General features: G+C 46.8%; 1 protein-coding gene across 7 annotated transcripts in view; it reads right to left on the bottom strand.

The window, feature by feature from the left end:
* Positions 1–5,113: 5,113 nt before the first annotated feature.
* Positions 5,114–16,511, bottom strand: part of PASD1 (PAS domain containing repressor 1) — a 103,845-nt gene continuing 92,447 nt past the window's right edge. For 4 of the 7 annotated variants that reach the window (XM_054169382.1, XM_054169383.1, XM_054169385.1 and 1 more), the window contains 9 exons: positions 16,328–16,475; positions 14,229–14,310; positions 13,135–13,258; positions 12,266–12,375; positions 11,725–11,799; positions 10,621–10,779; positions 9,842–10,048; positions 8,851–9,044; positions 7,993–8,100 (listed from right to left, as the gene is read on the bottom strand). In XM_054169382.1, coding sequence (XP_054025357.1) covers positions 8,004–8,100; positions 8,851–9,044; positions 9,842–10,048; positions 10,621–10,779; positions 11,725–11,799; positions 12,266–12,375; positions 13,135–13,258; positions 14,229–14,310; positions 16,328–16,475 — 1,196 coding nt within the window. In that variant the 3' untranslated portion in view covers positions 7,993–8,003. Of the gene's footprint in view, positions 6,630–7,324; positions 7,533–7,992; positions 8,101–8,850; positions 9,045–9,841; positions 10,049–10,620; positions 10,780–11,724; positions 11,800–12,265; positions 12,376–13,134; positions 13,259–14,228; positions 14,311–16,327; positions 16,476–16,511 lie in introns of those variants that run through there. The other 3 variants (XM_054169389.1, XM_054169388.1, XM_054169386.1) reach the window with 3 other exon arrangements.

The following is a 16,511-nucleotide window of genomic DNA, read 5'->3' as shown; positions in this document are numbered from 1 at the left end:
GCAAGAGGTCATCTGCTGCAGGTAGCTGGGAACTGAGCAGCTGTGCAAGCAAGGAGTCTGGTGGTTGCAGAGTGTCTGAGGCAGAGTTACTCAGCTACTTCCCATGGGGGGAACTTTCCATTCAGATGGGAACTTGGAAGTTTTCAGAAGTGTTTTTGAACTTTGAACAGTTCATTCACAACCAGGAAGCAGTGTGGTTGGATACCAATGTGTCATTTTATCTGGCTGTTGGGTTTACTTCTGTAACAGTTTTTATGAAGTTCTCTGCCTTTTTTTTTTTTTTTTTCCCTTTTTTTCTTCCAGTTGTAAGTAATAAATGGATGTACATCATTCATTACAAAATAGCTGTAGGTAAGGTGAGATTGCTAAAACCTAGAGATGCTATTTATACAGTTTTAAACTTGCACTACCTGCTGCAGTGTCACCAGTGTGACTTGGCAGCTATGCCATGGTTATTTACCCTGAAACACTCTCAGTGGCTGCCAATGTGCACTGCCCAGTCCTTGCTAGTGTCTAGGCTGTGATTATTGTTGTGCACATCGGATGCCTTTTGTCAAACCTAATGGCTAGGCCGGGGGAGCTGTCATGTTCCTGCAATACCGAGTGTGCTGCTCCAGGCGCCTGCCACCAGTCCCTGCGATGCGGGTGGATGGCGGCAGCCTTGACCGCCACAAAGAGCTGGCTGCTTGACATTTTTGTGTGCTGAGTTCAAGAACACAAGATGAGGGACCAGCTCAACTAATAGTAATAAAAATATAAGCCCCTTCCACCATGGGTGAGAACTGCTTGTGATTCAAGCAGCAGCATTTCCAGTGACATGGAAAGGGTTGCAGAAAAAGCACTCTGTGTTTCTGTCCATTCCTGACACAAGCCACTTGTTCCTCACTCTATCTGGAGAAAAATGTATTTTTAGAAGAATTTGCTACCCTAGTGATCAAGAAGTAGCTGTGTGCTGATTTTATTGGAAGTTTCTCATCCAGTTGTACCATACAAAGGTCTTGATTGGGATTGCTGTTGTTGCCTAGGCTGAAGCCAAAATGAAATATTCCAATTTGTTTCCAGGAAAAGGCTGGTTTGTCTTTTTTTATTCTATGACTTTGTCACTTTACCAAGAAGGCAACATGTTTGTGTTGGCAGGTTGGCTTTTTATATGATGTATTGTATGCAGAAGCACTGTAAAAAAAAAAGGGGTGTTAAATAAAAATGTCACTTAAGAGGGAAAAAACCCACCACTCTGTGTTGGAGACACTAGTATTTCTCATGACAGACTGTTTCAGCTCCTTCAAGAGCATTGCTCATGTTAAAGCTACATGTAGTAGTCAGTGCTTTCCAGAGCAAGGACCAAGCGAAAAACCATGCAAGGATGTCAGCCTCCCCCTAAGCAAAAGAAAAATGAAGACATCACCCAGATTTTGAAGCCTGGGAGTAGTTCAGCCTTGCATAGAGCCTGAGCTTGCTGTGTTAGCCCAGGCAGAGTACCGTTACTTGGTTTTTGCATCCAAATGAAAATATTTATAGTGTGCAGACATTCTACACTGACTCTTATGTCTGGTTCTAGCCTAGGCATTGCTCTTAGAGCTTCTGGCACTGGTCATGGGAAGGCCCATTCTCTGTCTTGCCTTCAACAGTTCATACCTGTCCCCACAACAGCTGCTGCTCGTGGGCTGCCTGGAGAGCAACGAGCAGATTTGAATCCCCCAACAACCATCCCCTCTCACCCCGGGGGAACAACAAGAGCACACATTGTGTAAGAGGTCTTACAAGTATCCTTTTATTTATTTTTTTTTTCCTTTTCCTTTTTTTTTAAAATACTATGTACAATCTGTTTAAAGCTTGTCAAAACACACAGGCTCCCAGTCCGTGGAGCTGTGCAGGGACAGAGATTCGAGACAAGAATAAAATCTTTACTCTTCATCTTCATAAGACACTTCCTTTTTTGTTTTTCCCATTACAAAATACTTTTAAGAATAGTAACATTTATAAATGTATCTATATTTGACATCATATAAAATAAAACAAGATTTATACTCAATTCTAAGATTTTTTTTTTCTTCTTTTCCTCTGTTTTGTTTGGTTGGGTGTTTGGTTTTTTTTTTTACACAGAGTATATACAATATATACAGGAACTTTTCACTGTGTTTGTCAAACCAGCCTGATGATACCCACCAGGCTTTAGCTTATATACACAAATATGCTAAAAGTGCAAGACTTTATTAATTAAAGCTGCCTGTGTTTTCAGAGGTCTGGAATTGTGTGGCCTATATCTATATATATATATATTTAATATAGATATACACATACCTACATATATATGTATATTAAATATACATATATCTGTATATCTATATATGTATAGAGAGATATAGGTGCTTGGGAACTAGAAAGCCTCAGAACATTAATGACTACTAGGTTGACACCGACACTGGAGCCCAACTCTGATGCCAGCAGCATCTGTCACATTCCTACCCTCTGCTTTTCACCAACAAGTCAAGCTTGTGTCCTCTTGTGGGTACCCAGGAGCATGTTAACCAAAATCCACCAGCAATCCTCAATTCCAAACCCAAAACACAGGTCATAGCTAACACCGAGGTAAACAAATATAAATCAACCTGAATAAAGATATTTAGTTATTTATTTTTAGAGTGAGTGACAATATAAGGCAAAAATCCCACAGCCCTGGCACAGCCTTCCCCTAGCCTGGAGGCAGACAGAGCAAGGACCAAGCAAGCCCCAAAAAAGGGTCTGTGGGATTTTGTCCTTTGGAGCATGTTTGGAAAGCACGGCTCTACCCATGAGGCAGTACCTGGGGCACCGTGGCCACCCACTGCCCACCAGCAGCTGGGCTGGGGTGGGCATTGGGAATAAAGGAAGGGGGCACATGATAAAGTGCATTTTAGGTCATTGTTTTAGCAAGGCCAACCTAACATGTAAACATCCTTGCAAACCTCCTGTGCTCCTTGCTGAGGGGCTGCGAGCAGAGGTAGCAGTGCCACCGTCCTCACATCAGCCCTCCCTGTCTGTGCAGCCCAGAGCTACCATCAGAAGGGCTGTGTCATGGCACAGCCCCATCCGGCACCCCCTTACCCTCCCACCTCCCCCCAGACCCCTTCCCAACCCTCTGTTGCTTGACTTGTCTTCAAAGCCACAGCAATGCCTTAAAACTGCTCTGCCTTGGTTACCTCTCTACTAAGCCTTGTTAAAAAAACCCAACACCCTCCCCACCCTCCCCCCTAAGGCCCTGACTCCAACCACCACCACCTCCAAGATACATGATTGATTGACACTTGCCATGGCTGGACCCATACACAGTGATGAGACACTGCAGATCAGCAATGAGGATGTGCTGGGGCAATGCAAGACATGGAAATGCATCGACTATCCCTCTGTTCAGCCACACGCAAATGTGTTTGCTTGTACATTAACAGTATGTGCCAAGGTTGGGGGGAAAAAAACAAAACACAAACCCTGGACCAAAAATTGAGCAACCTTTCCTGCCCCAACCTCACAAGCAACCCTACTGTGTTGGGATGGGGAGGGTGAAAGAGGAACAGAAAGAACAGAACAGAAAAAAAAATTGGAAAAGGAGCAAAGAAAAGAAGAAAAGAAAATAAGAAAAGATAAGAGAAAGAAGAAAAAAGAGAAGAAAATACAAGAGAAGAGAAGAGAAGAGAAGAGGAAGAGAAGAGGAGAGGAGAAAAGACGAGAAAAGAGAAAAGAGAAAAGAAGAGAAAAGAAGGAGAGAAAAGAAGGAGAGAAAAGAAGGAGAGAAAAGAAGGAGAGAAAAGAAGAAGAAAAGAGAAAAAGAAAAAAAAGAAAAAAGAAGAAAATAAAAATAAAATAAGAAGAAAAGAAAAAACTTCTCGCCTACCTCAGAGGCCTTGTGCCAGCCCTTGTTGTAGGCCCTTACACACTGTTGCAGCACAAAATGCCCAGGGCAGGAAAGACCTCCCCCCACCCTATACTTGGCCCAAGACTTGGGCTCTAAGCTCCAAGGGTTGAGGCTCAGATTGCACAACAAAGGTGAGTGCTCCACATCCCACTACCAACAGTGAGGTGGCCTCAGCCCATGGCTCTGCTGTAGCCACAGTTTCTAGCCCTGACATTGTAGCCTCAAGACTAAGGACTGCCAGGCACCTCCTGGATTCCATCCTATGGCCCACTGCACCCCACCAGAATGCTGCTTGTGGGTGTAAGGCTTCATCTCCCCTCTGCTCTGCAGCCCACACCCCAGCAGCTGTGGCATCCCTGGAAGCTGTGCGTCCAATGCCCCAGCCAAAGTCAAGCATGTCAATGTTTTTGCCCTGTGGAGAGCCAGGGGCTTGCATGGCTTTGATTTGCTTGACCACCCCTGTCCTTGCCAAAGCACCAAAGCAGCCCAGTGCCTTGCACCAGCCCCTGACAACAGACCCAGAATGCTGCAGGTGCACACTGATGTGGCAGTCTGTCCTCCCACCACAACCACTGACAATGTGACACATCAAAACTCTGACCCCTTCCTCAGGAAAAAAATAGTGGGTGATAAACAGCCCCTTGTGCAATGGGGTCAGGGCACAGCCAGGGCATGGCTGGGGTTGGTGACAAGTCACGCTGCAGGCAGGCTGCCGCCAAACCTATCTCTGGGGTAGATCTGTCCTACTCCTGTTCCTGAGCTCTCTGGGAAACTTGGTCTGTTGCAAACTGTTTCAGTCAGGCTGAAAGAGTCGGGTTTTCCACCCCAGTGATACTGAGAGCACACACTGGTGCCTAGCCTCAAAGTTAACAAAATCATCCTCATGCTGCTGTGCAGAAAATGTGTATGGCTGATGAGAAGTGAGCAAGCAGCCTAGATCAAGGTACAGCTATCCCTGCAGCATTAGATATCTCTACCTCTAGATAACATATGTTCTGTTAGCTGTAACTGCTTTTTTGCATGTTAACTTTCCCACTCTTTCCTTGGAATACAGGGCTGCTTGGGGCGGATCCTGCCAAAGGCTGCCCCATCACTACACAGTGGTGCAAAGAGCCAAGTGGTGCAGCAGTCCAGCTGCTGCAGTGGTGTGAAGAGCCAAGAAAGCATCCTGCCCAAGAAGAAGAGCAAAATGCCTACAAAAAAGGCCACCCCCCACCCCCTAAAAACGAGCTTTGCTTGGATTCCACAGAGGTTATGAATTAACCCATCCCTAAACCTCGCCTTGACTGCCAGATGGAGCTTTGTAGCTAGACAGACCTGGTCCCGACTAACCATTTTCCTGCAGAGCTTAAAGCACGGCCTAACCCAGCTCCTACGTTTGGGCTCCAACAAGTGTCCAAGGTTAGCACTCAGCTACTAACACCACAAAAAAACCCCAAAAATAAGTACATTTTCCTTTTTCCTTTGGAAAGACACACACAGTAGGGACACTTCACTATACACCCACTGAGTAATACACTGGGGTTTTTTTTTCAATTCATAAATAGAAACTTATGGTTAAAAAGCCACCATTTACAAAAATACAATTTATTGCTGACCCTCTGGGTTTGTAACATCGCTTGTGTGGCTGTGATCATAACCTGCCAGGCGTGCCAAATTGAAACATGATCCAGCAAAACCACAAAGTTTGCCGTCATATGCTGTCCCCCCCCTCCCCGACTCATTCACTTGTGTGTATAGAAACAGACACAACTACCTTACGTGAGACAAATCAACCAAAAAACAAACAAAACAAAAAGAAAAGAGGAGGAGTGAGGAGTGAGGAGTCTTTGTCTCTCTCTAACCTGAAAAATACTTGGCTACAGGAGTTAAAAAAAAACAACAAACTCATACAAATTCACCTGCACTTGTTAACCAAAATAAAACGTGACAAATGTCTTTCTAGCTGTGATGTGAGCTGGTATAACAACAGTAAGAAATTCAGGCAAAAGTGGTGTTATGTAAATTAGCAGCATCATCCAATCTCCTGGGGAAAAAAAAAACCAACAACAACACAAAAACTTGTGGGGCTGAGGTATAGAAAAAAAGGAAACAAACTCCGCAATGGACCTACTACAATGAAACGAGTTATGTACATGGTAATCCAACGGCGTCCTGCGGGCCGCCACAGTCCGTGTATGTGCTCCAAATGCTGAGTTTAAATTCACAGTGACTTTCAGCACTGAAGTCCTGAATGCAGAAGGGCTTTTCTTCTCCATTGGAAAGCAATCCTCGTGATGACCTGATAACTAACCTGCCTGCAGCCGGAAAGCTGTCACCTTCCAGTTGTACTGCGGTGCTGGGCAACAGCACGCATGGCTGCGAAGCAGCTTCACAGAGAGGCTGCATGGAAACCCCAACCAAGGAGGTGCCCCCTCCAGATGGGGCCCATCCCTCCAGCAGCCACCTTCCCCATGGGGCCTGACCTCACCCGTCCTGTGCTCTGACAGTGTTGTCCTCCCATCGCGTGCACCCGGGATGCCGAGCGGCTGCAGCCACAGTGGTCCCTGCCTCCTGGACCTGGTGTTCAGGGCAGCTGCATCTCGGGGTGCAGGTCTGGCAGGTTGCAGGCCTGGCCCTGTGTGTGGCGGCTCTGCTGCTGCGGGTGGAGGAAGTAGCTCAGGGGGTTCTGCTGTGGGGTCGGGGGGGGCTGGAAAATGCGTGGTGTTGGACCCCCAGGCACCGGCTCAGGACCCTGCATCTGTCAAGAGACACAAATAAAACAAGTCAGACCTGCCCTATCTCCCATCCACTCCCTCTCTTGCTGCAGGGCTGGTCATGGAATTGTTTAGGTTAGAAAAGACCTCTAAGATCATCGCGTACAACCGTTAACCCAGCACTGCCAAGTTCGCCACTAAATCATTTCCTGAAGGACCATAACTTGCCTCTGATAACCAGGTAAGTCTTGCAGAGTGTATTACTACTTGTTAGTCTCAACAGCCTCTCTCCTTGGCAGTGTCACTGGTTTGGCATGCACTGATGAAGCAGTGCTTTGAAAAACCCAAATCACCCCCTCCAGAGACTTGTGTTGTTTATTAATAGGAAGCAGTGATGGCAGCTGATAAAACCCCTTCCTATGCTGAGACATCACAGCAGCAGGTATGTTTACAAAAGAGCTTATCCCTTTACCATGTTTCCTGCCTGGATGGGGAGCTGTGTTTGAAAAACTGGCTGTTTGATAACTGAATTTCTTGGAAAACACATCCTTGAATGGATGCAGAGCCAGCCTGGAAAGGCTGAGCACTGGTGTACGTGAAGATACAATAGGGAAGGAGGATGTTGAAGTGCTCTGACCAGGTTTGATTAGCCAGGCACAACCCATTTCTTCAAAAAGCTCCCAGCCTAAACCCAAAGCCATCCCTCTGCATCCTCAGAAACCTGTTCCAGCTCCATTACCTGAAGGTAGAGACGGTGCTGCTGGACCTGTTGCTGTGGCCACTGGTGGAGATGAACCGGGGTGTTTGCCTGGTGGGATGTGAAGCTGGTGTGTGGGATCATCAGAGACGGGGAGAAAACTGGCGATGGGGCTGGAGGTCGGACAGTGCTACAGGTGACTGGCTGCATCTGTACTGGAGCGGGCAAGATCTGCTGCTCTGCACCGAATCTGCCACAAGGAGGAAATTAAGGTGTGAGAACCTAAACCCCGGCCCACCACTGGAGCAGGCGCTGGGGAGCCCAGGTGCTGCAGGAGCCAGACCAGAGCAGGGTTTGTCAAACCACACAGAGCCTGGTGAAACCCTGCCCCAGATTCTCCCCTCCCCATCAAGCATGGACTGAAACTGCAGAAAATGACATTTTTTAAGACTGTGCATCTCCATGACTTGATTGGACATTTTAGGCTTTGCAAAAGCCAGAAAGCAGTTGCTTTTTTTTTTCAAAGCATTTTAGCCACCAGAAATTTCTTTGTAATGAAACAAAAAATCTTCTCATTATTTTGACTCTTAATCAGCTGAACTTTTATCTTGTTTAAGACTGGGACTGTTTGTGTGACCACGCACAAGTTTTTCAAAGCAACTTTCAGAGCCATAAAGTGCCCTGCTAAAGCACTGCATGAAAAAACAGGGCCTGCAAAGACTCACTTTCCTTGCTGCCTGCTAGCACTGCTTTGTGTGGACTGGCCGCTGCTGTTGGTGGTGGGCATCATGGCTTGGATAGACTGATCCAGCAGCATCCTGTGGTAGAAGAAAAAGAGGGGATGGTCAGGCAAAGGAGAGATCCAACCTCCTGACTGTCAGTCTATGATAAAACAGCTAATGAAAGAGGATGCTCCTTGTCACCTTGCCTAATGCTCTTGCAGAGGTGAGCCAAAACTTGCTAAATCTTTCACATTAGAAATGTTTTACAGATGATGCCACCTCAAGGGCTTGTTTCCTTACACAGTATTTGTATTGTGTGCCTACAGGAAAGATGGGGAGGACTGTTTATCAGGGAATGTAATGACAGGATGAAGGGTAATGGTTTTAAATTGAAGAAGGGTAGAATTAGTTTAAATATTAGGAAGAAATTCTTCACTGTGAGGGTGGTGAGACACTGAAGCAAGCTGTCCAGAGAAGTCACAAGTGCCCCATCCCTGTTCACAGCCAGGTTGGATGGGGATTTGAGAAACCTGATCTAGTGGAAGGTGGCCATTCCCGTGGCAGGGTGTGTCAGGAAGTAAGGTCCCTTCCAGCTGAACCCATTCTATGCTTCTTTGAGTTCAAAATTACTGATACGGCATGGTGTGCACAGCACCGTGCTTGCACACAACACCAGGCTCACCACAAACCCAAAGCTCCACAGGAAGGGAACAGCCCTACAGCCCTGCTGTGGCACCCAGAGACCATCACCCCCACAAGCCCGCATGTGCCTGCCCTTCCTGCTGCCCAGCTTTTGATGATTTCTGTCACTGTCATCAGGACAGTCACAGCAGGCTATGTTCATACCTGAGGCTCCTGTCCTGGCTGTAGTCAGACTGCCTTTCGCTGCTGTCAGATGGCATCTGTGCAGCCACTGCAATGGGATGTGTTTGTGACAACACCATAGGGTTGTTGTAGAGGGGCACTGAAATGCTCATCTGCCCTGGCAGACAGGTTTGCTGGGCTTGGTTTCCTCTCATTAGTTGCTGTTGCTGCTGTACCTGCAATGAAGACATAGATACCCACATAAGTTTTTAAGCTCCCTAATAAGAGGCTAAAATAACTGCTTCCGGTATGCAAATGGAAAAGAAGGAACAGCAGGATATTCTCCCCAGACACAGCAGCAGGAACAGTATAGCTATGGGGACAACCAACCTTTACTTACTGTCCCTGCACAGATATGCTATAGGAGCAGGGAATCTCCTGAGAAAAATCAGGGTACAAGGCTAGCATGCAAGGCTCAGGAAGGAAGAGACCAGCTTAAGGGCAGGAGGAGTGCAAAATAAAGCAAGAAAAGCATCTCATCCATCCTTTAAAGCAGTAGCTTTGGTCTTTTGTACTTTTTGACAACAATTATTTCCCAAGGAGATGGATGATCTATATCATCTAGTGAGGACAAATGTTTTTCAAAGCAGCTTTCCAAGATGTCTCAGGCCAAAGAAACGAATCTTTTAAAGTGATGCCTGCTTCCCCATGTTACAAAGAAGTCACAACTCTCAATGGCTAGGAACAAGCATCGTGTTGCAGTCACAAACAGAAGCAAGTGAGAGCCCAAACCTCCTAGTAGGTTTTTCTCTGGTCACCAGGATGGCTCCAGTTGTTGCCAGGCATTAATGCTTCTATGCTAATTCTGGCTTTCATTTTTAGAGCAGAATGACATAATTTGCAACTGGCTTTTGACATAAATTCCATAATTCCAGATAGGGAATCAAACCAGCACGGAAGAGATATGCAGGACCAGGGGAACACAGCAGATAAGTATTTAAAAGCCATGAAAGGGGACAATGAAGACAAGGACCTGGGTGGCTGTGCCGCAGGGGTCCCTGAGGAAAGGGCGTGGTGACGGCAGGTGGGTGCTGCAGTAGTGTTTTGTCCCCATAAGGCCTTGCTGTTGTGACTTCTTGGCTGTGGTCTGCTTGGGTGTCCCTGGTGGTTGCGGTGGCCTCCTGGGACTCGGGTGCTGCACGTTGTTAAACACGACAGGGATGGGCTGCTGCATCAGCATCTTTGCACAAAAGAGACACAAGAGTTGAGGCAGCTTCTGTGCTGGCTGCACTGCCTGGGAGGTGCCAGCTCCCAGGCTGGCCCTGTCAACATATATATCACTGCAGCAGCAGCACTAAAACCAGGGGCAAAGTGAGCCATGAGTAACAGAAAAACAAATGTTAGCTTGTGCCCAAATACCTATTCAGAGCCATGACCACTCCAGCTCCATTACAACTGCTTGTGTTTTGCAGCAATGGTGCTGGAGATCCAGCAGCACTAACCAGCCACTGAACCACTGAGGTTTTGTGCAGTGGGGACTTCAGATTAGGCTGAGATTGTTTTTCTGGGGACTTCAGATTAGGCTGAGATTGTTTTTCTGTAGATCATGAAAATTACTGATTCAGTACTTAGGCAGATAACTGATGGCACTCATCTCTCAGGAGACACTACTGCTACATCTGGGACCAAACCACCAATTCATCCAGAGATCATTTCTAAACGCTTTTGCCACTGACAATTTTGTTACCAATCTGCATGCTCACAGAAAAAGCAAACAGCTTGTGAGTTTGGGAACCATGGGGCAGTTGGTACCTGCAGATTGGAGTCCTGCACTAGCTGGAGCTGCTCCTTGATGACATGGAGCTCTTCTTGCTGTGTCTTGATGTCAGCTTGCAGTATGCGAGTCCTCTCCTCCAGCTGCTCTTTCAGCTGATGCATCATCCCCAGCTGCGCTGGGAAATGGTACACTGGCTGTGGGGAACAGAGAACAAGATCATGAGGTGGCACCTGTCCTGCTACTCAGGTTCACAGTGATGCTGCCTTCAAAAAAACAACTGCTTCTCAGCTTTTGCTGTAGAAAATATGGTGCTGGCAAAAAATGGCAATTGTGTATTTAACCAAAGTACCGTTGTACTTCCAGAGCAGCAGCAAACTGGCTCATACTCACTGCCTCAGCCCAGATCTTGGTCTGTTAATTTTCTGTGCAAACGTAGTGTCTCCACACAGCACTGTCTGCTTAGTAACACCCTGCTGAATTGGGATCACTGCATCTTGTGGTAGGCACTGCATGAAAACCCTTGGCACGTCTCCAGGCTGGGCTTTCGGTAGCGCTGCTGATTGCAGTTGTCAAATTTCAGGGCCAAGGTAAGTTGTAATATTGTCCTGGTATACATCCCTCACCCCAGCACTGGCCACTTGCAATCCCTGTATTCCAATCTGAATGTTTACTACACTGATCTCAAAGTTCTGTGAGGACTGACCTCATAGTTATGGTTTATTATTCTCACATTTTTCTTGTTGGTGGTGGTTTTTTCTTTCTTTCGTTTCTCTGGCCTAACTCAAACCTTTCATGACATGTCCTTCCTCTGCAAGGGCAATAAAACTCCCAGCATTGTATCAGTCTGTAATTAGCTGCCAGCAATTCAAAGAACAGCCTTCAGCAGTCCCCAAAGCTTTTGACAAGTGTAAATCTTCCTCTAAGCTATTTCCTTGGGTGTCGTACCTGCTTGGTCTCCTCACTGAAACAGGTGGTTGCAGTAATTTGGTTCCAGGTAAATCTCAGTAAGAGCAACAGAAAGGGCGCTGAAACTTTGTCCCCATGCTGGGGCAGCCAGAAAGGTGGTAAGAGCAATGAACCAGAGCCACCAAGTCTGCCCTGCTGACTACCAGTGTGTTTAACAAAAATAAACCACGTACCATCACAGTGTGCTGAGAGGGGACTGCCGGCTGAGCCACGGGATGTTCACCAGGGGCTTGAGCAGTGGCTATGGCCTAGAAATGAAAACTTCACCTTACTGTAGGTCCATAGCATCTCTTGTGCAGAGCTGGGGTGATACTGGCTCATATCAGTGATGAACAAGTACAGGGAATTAGGTAACTCCATGTGGAGATCTGAGAATAAGTCTGAAGGGAGAATATGAGCCTCTTGCATGCTCACTGCTAATTGCAAATCCTCAGTGCCAGCATCCATTTTTGGATAAAGGTCATTTTGTGTGTACAAACCCCAAGAAGAATGGGCTCACTGTGTTTGGCCTGGAGGAGCAAAGTAAATCCTGAAAGGAGGTGGCAGAGGACTCTCCACCAGCTCTGCCAGCCAGCACCAGTCCCTACCACCCTAGAAAACCCACATTCAGCATGCTCAGAAGTGGAGGTCCAGCCTCTCTGAGGGCAAGATCAAAGTTTGTCAAGCTCATTTCCTTACAGTATCAGAAAGGCTTTTCTTGCTGGGAACACTGACCTGAGTGCTTCCAGATGATGCCAGCCGCAGGGCTGTCTTCTCTGCCTGTCCCCCTGGCACCGATGGCCGGGTGGGCGTGCTGGTGTCTGTGTGTCGTATGGATGAGGTGGCTGCAAAAGACAGTTTACTGTGATATGGTAGACCCACGCCTGGGTAGCCTGGCTAAGCTTGAACTCCACATATGTGGATGAGCAGTGACCCAAATGCTGGAAAACTGGGTACCCAAACTGCCCCTCCATGGCCTCTCTGGGTCCCCACCAGACTTGTGGTGTTTCCATCTGATGCTAACATCTTGGTTTATTTTATCCTTCCCTCCATGGGTGTCTGCAGGTGAGCTGTCCCACTCTCCCCAGCAAGTATTTCAGTAAAAGTTTCAAGTTCCTGACCATGGGCACCATGGGAGCCTCGTCCCCAGGACAAAGGGCCACTGTCCTGGTTGCTGGAATGAAACACCAGGAAAGCCAACAGCCTTCTGCACACCTTCTGCAGGAATTTGTCATCAGGGCCAAACCACCTCATAATAAAAGTTTTACCAGTAAGGTTCAGGGCTCAATCAAATTGCTTCAGCTTAGCGTGTCACCTCCTGTGCCCTGAGTCACTGCGAACAACCACAACCCTCAGCTGGTGGCAAACACGGAAAGCTGCTCTGATGCTGGCAGTAGGCTAAGAGGGAGAACGCAGCAGGCAGACACAGATCTGCTGCTGTGCCACAGGTTGTTACAGCACAGGATGACGTTCCCAGCGCTGAGCACCCCCTTCCAGAACTGACTGTCACTCCCAGCCGAACGCCAGTATTTCGGAGGCTGCTCTGCTGCCCCAGCCCACTCCTTGTCCCGGGATGAGCTGTCCCCAGCCGTGCTGGCACCTACACGCAGAGTCGGAGAGGGCCGTGTGCGAGGAGCGCCGGGAGCTGTGGGACGAAAGCGACACTCCCTCCCGGCTGGCGTCCTGGCTGCTGCCGCACTGCCCCACGTCCAGGTAGCTGCTGTGGCTCTGGAGGGAGAGAAACACAAGTGGTGAGGTTGTCAGCAGGAGAGGATGGTGTTGGAGGGGACCTCCACCTCCCTGACTGCTTGTTGGCAGGGAAAAAGACTGGGTGCACCAGGGCCAGCGCTGCAGTACCACACCACCAAACCCTGGTGCAGTATTTGTTCAGCCCCTCAGCATCCACCCTAAAGCTTTCAGGTGTCCCTGTGCAGACAGGACCCTCAGGATCACACGCCAGCCACCCTGGCTTTGGGGCAACGCCGCTCATTTCATACAATAATGTCTGAAAAGCAATGAGGCTAATGGAATGGTAATTACACAACAGTCCACTTGAAATTGCTTTGATTACTGGTTTTGTAAACTACTGAGAGGAAGAGTTTAAAAGTAATTACAATGATCCTGTTAACTGGGTAGACGCATTGGGATGCTGGGGTGATTCAAGCCGTGGAAGTTACTGCTCTGGTTACAGTTCTGGCCAATGGTGTAAACAGAGATGAAATCTGCAATAAATGTTTTCCCTTCACGTCCAATCTTTGAGTACCAGTGATGAGCTGGCAATAACAAAACAGGTACCATGGGGTACTGCCCCATGCTCAGATCCTCTGTGACTCACTAATAGTGACAGGTACAGCAGTCTAGCCTTCAACTCCAACTCTTTCTGCTCTTGAAATTAGGTGGCTTAACCTGTTGTTTGAGTACTGGTGTCAGAAAGATAATGAAGAGCAGAACAGCAGCGATGCAACTGCTGAATTTGCAGTTGCCTGAACCAAGATGGGCAGTTTACAGCCATGAAGTGGAAAACTTCTCATGGTCTGCCTGAGCCATAACCCAGCTGAAGGCTTGGAAGGAGATGGGAGTAGAGGAGGAGGAGGAGGAGGAGGAGGAGAAGAAAGAACAAATGGTTTCCTAAGGTTAGTATGTGACTACTTGGTTTGGTTTAAACACCTATTCATTCAGCTGTGAAGGGATATGGCACCTTTAGAGAAGAGGATGCCAGTTCAATTGACGACTCTTCCAGGCCCAGATCTCGCCTCCTTTCAGCTCGAACTTCTGCATAACTGGGGAAAAAAAAAACCAACAAACATTTTAGATCCATTTTTTCAGCCTGAATATTGTTTACTATATGGTTACTATACAGGTCACTGTGGAGTTTTCATGTTGAGTCACATGCTTTGCAGAGCACACACACACTCTCATATACAAAGTGCTTAGAGGAACATCAGCATATACCCTGCCTGCAATCTGTGCACGTGCTGAGTATCCATAGGTTAGAAATAACAGGGCACAGTCCCTATATGATTAATTGCATTAATCATTGCATGCACAGTTGTAGACACTCCTCTGCAAATTTTGGCCCGGGATGCCCACAAGCCAAACTAATATAAAGCAAAGTGCACATGGTTATTGCAAATGAAATGGGTGTCTTTGTCCTCAGCAAGATTTTCCTGTTAAAAGGGATTCTCATTTTCTGTAATGAGGCAGAAAAATAATCCTACAGCTTCTGTGCAAGTAAACTGCCACAGCACGTGTACATTCATTTTCTGACCTGCTGACAATCAAGAATCAGTTGCACATTGCATATTGCCTGTTGCACAGCAGCTCAGTGAGACCTGGGAAGGAGAAGGAGACCAGGTCCCCTCTTTCTGAGGGTGCACAGAGCACCATGCAGTGTGCTACAGCACAGGAACATCTCTCACTTGGGTGGCAGCTCTGAGTACAAACCAACAGCTGCCCAGGTGCAATGTGAGGTGCAGGGATCCCCAGCAACATGCTTCTAAAAGGATATTTTTGCTTTCCTTACTATTTTTTTCCTCTTAAATGATAAAATAATTACAGTAAACATTGCCACATGATTCACTGTTGGGATAAAATGGAGAGGAAGTTTTCAAAACTCTCAGAATTTAGGGTACTGAAATATTCATGGGCCATAAACTTTGTGAGAGGCAAAAGAAGTTGCTGAACAAAACCAATTTATATCATTGTAGGCAATAATTTTTCCTGAAATCATGCTTTGATGCTTAAAATAAACCTTAAATATTGCTAAATCTTCCAGATTATTTCCTATACCTTAGGCGAGAGAACTGAATTTCAAAAATCTGTTTAGGACTATATCAGTAGGCTTAAAAGGGTCTAGAAGCAGAAAGAAGATACAAGTTCATGCACAATAAATTCAGAGCTCAAACTGAAGATGAATTCCCTGGAGGATGGTAGAAGGAAAACAGCTCAGAAGCAATCTTTGCTTGACATGTAGTTTGCATCAGCACACACAGCTCTGATCACACAGCCCTGGTTGGTGGTGTCAGGTGTTATCAGTCTGTGCTTCAGAGTACAGAGAAAAACCCTAGTTTACTAGTGTTTGTCCTTCCAGATGTTGGACAAGAAAAAGGGGGACTAGAAAAGAACTCACAAATTGGCTCCTGACAGTAAAGAAAGATGCAGTGAGCAGTATGTTTACCCAAGTTAACAGAGCACACCAGCATATCATTAGTTTTCTGATCTCTCAGTAAATATATTCTCACTCTTCATTCAATCTTACTTGAGCTGACAGAGGTAATCGAGCAGATTCCCCTCCAGGAGGTGTGTATCAGAGAGCATCCCGCACACGCTGCCTTCCAGCATAAGCTTGCAGCTTTCCACTAGAGGGGGATCCTGGGCCGCATTTCAGGTGAGGAATAAGGCAGCAGGACAGCAGCTAACTCCAGCTTATAAATATGTAAAGCCTTGATCAAAACGTTTGTAAGAGATGTGTGATCCCATTCACACCATAAAGACACCTGACTCATAACAGCTTTAATTCTTCCCATAGCCATGTCATCACTAGGGATAAAAGGGGAATATAACTCACTGATAGATTTGGCAAACAGAGGCTTCCAGGTTTTTGGCCCTGTTGCCAAAAACCTCAGAGTAAGGAAAACACATTGTGCTTTTCCCCGTGCTCCCTGTCATCACAGTTTTATAGACCTGCATGCCATCTTAGTGTGTCAATATGCACAGCAAGTATTTGGCTACCACAAAACAGAACTAGAAAAAATAATGGATGAGCACATGGGATGTGTGCTTAGAGCTTGCTCCTACCTAACTACCAGGTGAGTGCAAACAATGAACTCTGGTTTGGAATTCCACTGGTGGTAGGTGATGTAGTAATGTGTCTGCAGCCATATCCACTGCTGGCCTTTGGTCAGGAACCGATAGTAACAGGACTTTCCTTTCCCAAACTGCATCACTGATAAACAAAAAAGAAAGCATTTTATAGCAAACA

This window comes from Dryobates pubescens, chromosome 18 (assembly GCF_014839835.1).
Source record: "Dryobates pubescens isolate bDryPub1 chromosome 18, bDryPub1.pri, whole genome shotgun sequence".
In the NCBI taxonomy this organism is placed as follows: Eukaryota; Metazoa; Chordata; class Aves; order Piciformes; family Picidae; genus Dryobates; species Dryobates pubescens.
Note: the sequence above shows the minus strand (reverse complement) of the source record. Positions and strands in the feature narration are given on the sequence as shown.